This window comes from Carassius gibelio, chromosome A10 (genome assembly GCF_023724105.1).
Source record: "Carassius gibelio isolate Cgi1373 ecotype wild population from Czech Republic chromosome A10, carGib1.2-hapl.c, whole genome shotgun sequence".
Taxonomy (NCBI): domain Eukaryota; kingdom Metazoa; phylum Chordata; class Actinopteri; order Cypriniformes; family Cyprinidae; genus Carassius; species Carassius gibelio.
In genome coordinates, this window is record NC_068380.1 from 11,560,939 (window position 1) to 11,570,004 (window position 9,066).

At 36.6% G+C, this 9,066-nt stretch overlaps 2 protein-coding genes across 4 annotated transcripts; one reads left to right on the top strand and one right to left on the bottom strand.

Moving 5' to 3' along the window:
• The first annotated feature begins 689 nt into the window (after positions 1–689).
• On the top strand, positions 690–3,884 carry LOC128021166 (guanine nucleotide exchange factor DBS-like). 3 transcript variants are annotated; one of them, XM_052608167.1, is made up of 4 exons: positions 690–1,292; positions 1,429–1,541; positions 2,171–2,253; positions 2,373–3,884. In XM_052608167.1, the coding sequence occupies exons 1-4, from the start codon at positions 1,152–1,154 to the stop codon at positions 2,411–2,413; spliced, it is 378 nt and encodes a 125-aa protein (XP_052464127.1). In that variant the 5' UTR covers positions 690–1,151; the 3' UTR covers positions 2,414–3,884. The 3 variants fall into 3 exon arrangements, 2 of the variants coding, with proteins under 2 accessions (XP_052464127.1, XP_052464128.1); XM_052608168.1 differs by having other exon boundaries at positions 690–1,082; positions 1,186–1,292; positions 2,171–3,884; XR_008185489.1 differs by having other exon boundaries at positions 1,429–2,663; positions 3,179–3,884.
• A 1,122-nt stretch (positions 3,885–5,006) lies between these two features.
• LOC128021163 (coagulation factor IX) lies at positions 5,007–8,555 on the bottom strand. The gene is made up of 8 exons (XM_052608165.1): positions 8,418–8,555; positions 7,839–8,005; positions 7,728–7,752; positions 7,450–7,563; positions 6,903–7,037; positions 6,399–6,661; positions 6,089–6,212; positions 5,007–5,872 (listed from the first exon to the last, which is right to left on the bottom strand). The coding sequence occupies exons 1-8, from the start codon at positions 8,482–8,484 to the stop codon at positions 5,289–5,291; spliced, it is 1,479 nt and encodes a 492-aa protein (XP_052464125.1). The 5' UTR covers positions 8,485–8,555; the 3' UTR covers positions 5,007–5,288.
• Positions 8,556–9,066: the final 511 nt, after the last annotated feature.

Genomic DNA, 9,066 nt, shown 5'->3' on the forward strand with positions numbered 1-9,066 from the left:
ATACATATAAATTAGTTATATAAAATATATTCTAAAAATGTGAGTAAATATTATATAAATAAAATAAAATATTAAACAAGAAAAAATATGGTGGCCTCAGAAGTTTGTGTGCAAAAAAAATAAAAAAATAAATTTGTATTTTGTAATTGTTTTATGTTGCAGGCTTCAACTGATGTGAAGACTGTATGGCTCACTGAGATCCTCAACAATCAGCAAAAGATTGACAAAGGTTCCATACACTGCATTTCCATTTCTGTTGATATCAGTGCTGAATTCTGAATTGGTGAATCTTAATGTCTTAATTAAATCTTTTGTGTTTAGTGTGTTTCACTTTCTCAGGTGATGCTCACCCGTATTGGTGAGCAGACATTATCTCCTCCCTTGGCCGACAGGTGATCCTCACTGTACTCCCGTAACCCCTCACATTCTTTTTACAATCTCTTCTAGAGTATGGATGTAAAATGTTTAAATCAAAATTCATATTTGCATATGGAAGGATCTATACAAAAATCAACAGAATTTGTTGAACAGTGTTGCCTTATAAATCACATTCATATAGACTGTATGCTTTGAGCCCATCTACATGATGGATATAGTACAAAATACAAATCAGTACCATTCTGGCATGAAAAACACTCTTGAAGCACACATTCTTGCCATTTCTGAAACCTGCTTGAAACATTTGGATTTTGAGAATAAAACATAAAATGCATTATGCATATATAAAAGATACAAGCATAATTTTACAATAAATAATAAAAGTTACATTTATAATTACATTTGGAAAGTAATTTGCAGCAGATGGTACTTTGTGTTTGTTCTTTCAATTTCTTAGAATTTTGTTGTTCAATGGAACAGGATTGGGATCAATGTCATGTCAACTCTGCTAATATTAACGTTTTTTTTTTCTGCTGCTTAGGTTGTTTTGATGTCCTTCCTCACAGCAAGCTCCAGGAGCCATCTGTCAGCTCTGAGGAGGCCGATTCAGGCCGCGTGAGTCCGGTTTTGACAGAGGCCATTTTAACTGGCATTTAGTCGAGTTGACAGGAGCAGGAAAATTCACTATGCTATGGAACATAATGGTACATGGGATTTTTAATATGTAAGATGTAAATTGAATCTTGTAATGATTTACGACCCATTCGGGGAGAATGTCGTTATGGTTCGGCTGGTTGTGGGTTGCAGGCTGGCCAGGGACATCTCACTCAGTGGACATCAGTCAGGGTTTGGAGGACTGGACCACTGACCTTTCGAACATTTCAGACTCTGATGAAGAAGATGATGTATTGCTTGTAAGCTTGGACATTTAGATATCATTCCCAGTTATTCGGGTGAAACTTCATCAGCATTAAAGGATTTTGATTGTACAGTATAGTCCATATGATGGCTTTGACCTTGTATTAAGCTCAATTGTTTGTTGTCTTTTAGGTTCCTGGAAAGTATAGAGCAATGGAGGACCACTTAAAGTGTGGCAAGGATGATGTAATCATCAAATGTGGTGATGTCATTCATGTGCTAAAGGAGAGTGCTATGGGGCTTTGGTGAGTCACATTTCATTATTCATTTGTTCTTAAGTGGAGCAAAACATACATAAACATAGAGGGCAGAGCATTCTGATATTTAAAGGGGCAGTTCACTCATCCATGAGTAACAGAGGAATAAGTAGTTGGATTCTGATGACCGTATTTTCCGGAATTTAAGTCGCACTTTTTTTCATAGTTTAGCTGGTCCTGCGACTTATAGTCAGGTGCGACTTATTTATCAAAATTAATTTGACATGAACCAAGAGAAATGAACTAAGACAAATGAACCAAGAGAAAATATTACTGTCTCCTGCCGCGAGAGGGCGCTCTATGCTGCTCAGTGCTCCTGTAGTCTACACTGAAAACATAGAGCGCCCTCTCACGGCTGTAGACGGTAATGTTTTCTCTTGGTTCTTGGTTCTAAATAAATGCGACTTATAGTCCAGTGCGACTTATATATGTTTTTTCCCTCATCATAACGTACGTTTATGTGTAGTTTGGGGTAACAAAGGGTTTTATGGGTTTGACTGAAATAATAATGAAAAAATACACTTTAAATCAATGTTTCAGACAACAACAACAAAACAATCTTGCCTAGTTATCAAAATTGCTATAAATGGCACTATGTAACGCTATAATTCCCACAGGCATGTTAACAATTTGACTCGTGGAGGTGAAGGAAAACTCCCTGTTGATACACTGCTGAGAATTCTGGGAGATGCAGATGCAGGTTTTATAAGCCTACTAATTAAATTAATGTTTATTAAAGCAAACTGATTGTATTTATTTAAACAAATCTGTACTGCTGAAGCTTTTCTTTCTCTAAAGCATTTTGGTGTTGTCTCATAGATACAGGAAATATAAACAACAGGAAGCCCAGCAACACATAAGTACATAAACCACATGTTCACAAAGCTCACACAAAGTGACAACCCTAAAGGCCATTATTGTCATTAAGGACTGTGCCCAGTCACGCCAACCTGAAGCACACAAGCAAACAACAAGTCAGGAAAACAGAGCCGCCTAGTCAAGAGAAAGTTTCCATCTGCCGTCAGTGGGGATTCTGGATTATGCTGCATTTAAAGACAAAAGGAGATTCCTCTCTCTCCTCGAATAAGCCAATGACACTCCTACAATACAGTATGGAAATTAAAGGAGCTTTGCAAAGCACTTACTGATCTACTTCACCCCTGGAAAGTACCATCACCATGCTGTGCCATAACATGATATAAAACATGTATTTGTGTAGTTAGCACAGTATTTAACTGTTTAATAAAAACAGGAAGGTTTACTGCATGGATGTAAACTGGCTTGAGAGAATAGTAGACTATTTTTTCTCTTCTTGAATGGGTACATTGGTTGGACATTTATTTAAAAAGCCATTTTAGTTCTGGAATAGACACCAGTGATACAAATAATGAGGGATAAACTAAACATTAGTATGAAGTTAATGAACCAAAACCTAACATTCCATTTCCAAACTTACCAGGATGACACTATTTCCTATTTTTTTATTACTCTGATTTTACTTTGGCACTAGTATTTCTCCAAGAAATGTTTAAAAGAAATATGTGCAAGAAAAATTATTTCAGAGAGTATGTGAGATTACAACTTGAACAAATCACTTACAAATCGCTTACAACTTCTCTATACAGCTGGGTTCATCAACCATTACTCCTTCGAGGACAGCCAGAAACCTAGGAGTTGAGATGGATCATCAGTTAAGCTTCACAGACCACATTGCTACAACGCCCCGGTCCTGCAGATTTGCGTTATACAACATTAGGAAGATTAGACCCTTCCTGTCAGAACAAGCTACCCAACTTCTTGCCCAAGCTCTTGTTCTCTCCAGACTGGATTATTGTAATGCTCTCCTGGCGGGCCTTCCTGCATGTACTGTCAAGCCTCTCCAATTGATCCAGAATGCAGCAGCGAGGGTCAATGAGCCAACAAAAGATCACTTTACTCCTCTCCTCATCAGATTACACTCTCTACCAGCAGCCGCTCGCATCAAATTCAAGGTACTGATGCTTGCCTACAAGACGACCACTGGTATGTCACCAACATGCCTAAACTCACTGGTTAAATCTTATGTGCCCTCCAGAAGTTTGCGCTCTGAAAGTGAACAACGCCTTTTGGTGCCATCCCAAAGAAGTTCAAAATCACTCTCACGGTCCTTCTCCTGGACTGTGGCCAGCTGGTGGAATGACCTCCCAATCCCAATCCAAACAGCTGAGTCTTCACTCATTTTCAAGAAACATCTAAAGACTAATTTTAGTCGCCAGCACTTAACTAACTAATACTAGCACTTTTCCTTGTTTTCTTGTCCTTTCATTAAATAAACAACAACAACAAAAAAAACCTGGCTATGCGTTCTATACTAGACTAACTGAGACTTGTCATTGCACTTGTATACTGTTGTTGTTCTCTTGTTTACCTGAGTGCTTCTATTGTTCTCATTTGTAAGTCGCTTTGGATAAACGCATCTGCTAAATGATTAAATGTAAATGTTACATTTCAATTACTAGTCAGCAATGTGATTGCTTTATAGCTTCACGGTTATGCTTAAAAACATACAGCTCACCCATGAGATGATCTGTGTTTATATTCAAATTCACTTTAAGCCAGATCAAATATGGCTATTCTGGACAATTTAGCAAATGTTCTTAGTCATCAATGTGTTTTTAAATGGGTTTATGGAAGAAACAGCATAATTTATGTGTTCATATTTTGCTTAAAAAAAAAAAGTTTTTTTTTTTTTTTTTTAAGCACATCCATCACATTTGGGTCAGTTTTAGTCACTGAAATAAAACTTTTTGGTATGCATCATTATAATGTCCATTGTAAACTTGTCCATTCCATTCTTTCTTTTTTTTATGAACTTTCTCTGCACTCACAATGAGCACTTTGTTAACCGCTTAGAAACCACTGAGGTGAATATACATGAGCTAACCTCATTAAAAACGGGAATGAATAGAGACATTATTGTTCAAAATTTTGGGGTCAGAAAGATTTTTCTGCATGTTTTTTTTTTTTGTCTGAAGGGAATAAATATTTTTATCCAGAAAGGATGCATCACGTTGCTCAAAAGTGACAGTAAAGACATTGATTAGTATTTCTATTTCAAATAAATGCTATTCTCTGAACTTTCTGTTCATCAAACAATGCTGTAAAAATATTTAGCATATTTTGTCACTTTGATATTAAAGAGAAATGATTCTTTAGACCAAATCAGCATAGAATGATTTCTGAAGTAATGACTCCTGAAAATTCAGCTTTGTGTCAAAGGAATAAACTACATTGTAAAAATATTTATGTTATTTTAAATTGTAATAATATTTCACAACATGACTATTTCACTGTTTTTGATCAAATATAAACAGACTGAAGGAGCATAAAAGTGACCCCAAACTTTTAAACAGTAGGGTACATTTGCATGCCATTAGTTTAAAAGAGGGCTCGACAAGGAAGAAGAAAAGTGGATGTGGCTTGAATGGGTTTTATGTGTACTTCTATTTGCAGTACACTTCTTAAAGCCATACAGTCCTAGTGTTTAATATGTACAGAGTTAGAGTTAGATGACCAGATGTACAAGCACAAAGTCTAAGATGAAAAATTATATTTTTTCTTGTTTGTTACAGTTTGTCTGTTGAATGATGACTAGTAAATATCATCTGTACAAAAATGTCTGTGAGATCTAATTCAATCCAACATTTATTTTTATGATACTTTTAAAACAAACCTGCACAATGGTTTAATCTAATTCTAACTCTGTTTATTAGTATTGGACATATGTCCTATTCTGATGCCAGTCATGTTGTTTATCCAGTGCATATATTTGGAGACACGGGTGTAGATGCCATACTTTCCCTTCATGGCACACTCGTCCCCCCAGCTGACAATGCCAGTGAGGAACCATGTGTTCTGATAGCGGGTGGCATGGGGTCCTCCGCTGTCCCCCTGACAGGAATCCTTGCGTACCGTACTATAACCAGCACAGAACATGAAGCGGGAGATGGTGTCGGTGCTGCTGTCTTTGCACTCTGTCCGGTCCACATAAGGGAGCTCTACTTTCTGAAGCGTTTTAGATACGATGCCCCCCTGCAGTAGCCTCCCCCATCCGCTCACCAGAGAGTTCTCCGCACTCTTGAGCAAGTTCTCTAAGAAGTCTTTAGAGCCCAGGCAGATGGGCACAGCATAGTCAGAGAATTTGACGGGTCCCTGGAGCTTTAACAAGGCGATGTCATGATTGTAAAGACTCTGTTTAGAGTTGTACCGTGGGTGGATATGGTACTCCACTATGCCATGGTCACTCTCTCTTCCCTCATTCTTTGAGACATCATGTTCCCCTTTAGAAACATAGGACCAGAAATACAGCAACTCATTGACAATATGTGTGATATCACATCCAATGTGCCTTGGAATATGTAATTGTACATCTGAGACAGTGAAATTAAAAATTCAATAATACATTATACATACTGTACTATTCACAACTCCAAAAGTTTTTTTTTCTATAACCAAATAGCAATAACAATGATGTGACAGTGCAGTTGGTGTCTCACCAACTCTGATGAAGAAAGATCCCACCTTTCCTTCTACACAGTGGGCAGCTGTAATGACCCATTTTTCACTGAGGAGAGAGCCACCACAAAATGAATTCTTATTCACCTTTTCCATAAGAACCACCTGCCAACATAATAGAGAAAAAGACGGTAAATTTCCCTCAAGATGTCTGATCTTATGGTTTTTACTGTAATACTCTCTTCATAAGGTTCTGTGGATTTTTTGACAGAAACTAGAGTAGATTATACTTGCTTTTCTTCACAAAGTGAAGAGGAATCATATGGACACACAATTCATCACTTCACCTACCTGCCAGGGAATCTCCCCTGGTGTTGCCTCATTTCCTCCTACAATACGATATTCATTATTTGTTGCATTTTTGATGGTGGGCTGAGTGGGAAAGAAGGAGGTGATGTTTTTCAGTGTAGGTTGTGGTGTGCTAGTCACGTTCACATCAGGGGAATCTGTAGGACTGGACTCTGTTGTATTTTGTTCTGTTGTATCACTGATAAGAGACCTTGAGTTAAGAGTTTGAGCAATACTCGCTCCAAGACGTCCACATGGGTACTGCCCTATAAAAATTAAGTGCGGATCTAATCAATAAACCAAACCAAGCATCTGCTGAAACATGAATAAAATTCCTTAAATGAAAATGGTATTCAAAATATTCTACTGCGTGGGATGAAAAGTCATATAGCACACTGTAAGAAAAGCTTTGATCTATGAGATGAAAATATAATGCACGCCCTGGTGACAATACTGACAAAGTGGCAATGCAAATAAATATAATACATGGGAATAGGATTTTTGTACCTGTAGGTTCACAAGTCCTGCCATCCAGAGCCAGTCTGTAACCCTCGGCACAGTCACATACTACTCCATAAATTTTATCCACAGAGCAGAAGTGCATACAGCCTCCATTATTTACATTACACTGTATTGCTATTTCTGCACCAGAGCAACCCATGAAAGACAAAATAATGTTTTAGCAGAGGGAGACTTTAAGAGTCACTAAAGAAAACAAGGTTAGGAATTTCTTTTAGACAAAGTATTAATGCAGAGATATTTGGACACATAAAAAATAATTAAAAAAATAAAAATTGTTTATTATTTATTTGATCAAAAATTATGATTTATATCCATTTCATGTTTTTAATGATCTGTGTCTAAATATATACATATTTGTGTACTTTATAAATTGAAACTTTAAAAAATAAACAATTCAGAATTTAGCCTTTAAATAAAGACTAAAAACAACACCATCTAGCATATTTGTTAAAAAAATAAAACATTGGATGCACTACAAGATATAATGTAAAATATTGCTCTTAACAGCTAATGTGAGCATCATGGATCTTACCCAACTCACAGTTCTTCCCACTAAAGCGGGCTGGACACCAGCAGGTGTATGTATTCATACCATCAACACATTTCCCATGATTTTGACAGGGCGACGACTGACATTGGTCTCCATCTGAAAAGGAGGAGAGGCCATGACCATGATATTATGAATATATACTGAAATATAAGGTAAGGTTAAATTAACAGATGCTTTATGGACAAATTTGAAAGGACAGAAAGATTTATCATCAGTGTTCTACATGACATGTAGCATAAAGAAAGAATATTTACGCTCACCTCTGTAACTGATCCAGAATTCCATCTGAAACAAGGTTTGAAAAGTTAAAAACTCACACACAGAGCCCTAAAAACATTTAAATGAGATAAACATGTGCTTATGCAACTCACTGTTTTTTCCTGGTCTTCAAAAACCTCTCTGGCCTCCTCTCGATCGCAGCGTTCTTCGAAACATTCTCTCTCCAAATTATCCGGCTTCATCTCCTCAATACCTGTGTTAAAGCGTTTCTGTCTCTTCAGAAGAGACTCTGCCAGATACTTCGGCAGAAACACTGAAGCTACATACACAAAAGAGACATACTGAAAAATCACTTTTTATTGGACACGAATAATGTAGTCTTACAAGCACTGAAGGTTTGGCAACTGAATATTATTTTACTTTGAAAGTCCTTTCATGTTGAGTTTGAACAGCTTTTGTAAAAGTCAGAGGCAAAGATTTCAGTTCTCTCAGTTCCTCCATGATAAGAACAATATGATGATAGATTTTTTTGTTTCCTTTGTTTTCTCACAACACAAAACATGAAAAGTCTTTGTGTGTTAACAAGTTTCTCTCTTTTCTAACTCTAATTGGTTATTGCACAAGGCTTTTACATTTCAAAAGACTGCTTGTAACAAACAAATACTCAGCCTTTGACCGTTAGAACAGATTTTACATTCAGAAAACGTTAAGACAGACGAATGTTAACTTACCTCCAGAAGAAAGCCAGGTTTCAAGCAGCAAACTGCAAATCAAAATAATGGGATAAATCTTCAGCATTTTCCCTATGATGATTTTCCTTTGGGCAGAAATCTCTCCCAATAGTTTAAATACGTTGATCAGCTCCAGAGTTCAGGGACATACGTGTTTACACTTCTGGTGGGTGTTTATTTTTTATTGTATTTTTATAGCTGATGCATTTGAAATAATTTTATGTTATGTATAGTTTCATGAGAACATATCAGTGAATAATGCATTTTGTCACACTTCATAACAGTATCGATACTGTATGTGGATTATACAATTCATGTGGATGATTATACTTGCATGGATATCCATGTCTATTAATTTATTTCTTCAGACTTCAGACTTAGGACCCAGCAAATATTGACAAGGCTTGGCTGACTTTCCTCATAACAGACATCAATGGGTGTTAAACAAGGTAATGCTTTTAAAATTAAAGAAACAACACCGACATAATGTGCTCAGTACAGAGAATTGCTATTTGGCAAACGACTACAACCTTTGACAACATAAACTCAAAAAATCCTTGTTGAAATATACAAAACATGTTTGGTGTTTTACTCCAAACTTCAGTTCTTCTTTAGTGACTCATGGAAAATAAGCCAACATAAGTTTCCC

Excerpts from the sequence above, each read along its gene's own strand:
- LOC128021163 (XM_052608165.1), bottom strand. The coding sequence starts at position 8,484 with ATGCTGAAGATTTATCCCATTATTTTGATTTGCAGTTTGCTGCTTGAA. Across the intron at positions 7,753-7,838 it reads TTGAAGACCAGGAAAAAACA|ATGGAATTCTGGATCAGTTA; the intron begins GTGAGTTGCATA and ends ACCTTGTTTCAG. Across the intron at positions 7,564-7,727 it reads ATTCTGGATCAGTTACAGAG|ATGGAGACCAATGTCAGTCG; the intron begins GTGAGCGTAAAT and ends CCTCCTTTTCAG.
- LOC128021166 (XM_052608167.1), top strand. The coding sequence starts at position 1,152 with ATGTCGTTATGGTTCGGCTGGTTGTGGGTTGCAGGCTGGCCAGGGACA. Across the intron at positions 1,293-1,428 it reads AAGAAGATGATGTATTGCTT|GTTCCTGGAAAGTATAGAGC; the intron begins GTAAGCTTGGAC and ends GTTGTCTTTTAG. Across the intron at positions 1,542-2,170 it reads GAGAGTGCTATGGGGCTTTG|GCATGTTAACAATTTGACTC; the intron begins GTGAGTCACATT and ends TAATTCCCACAG.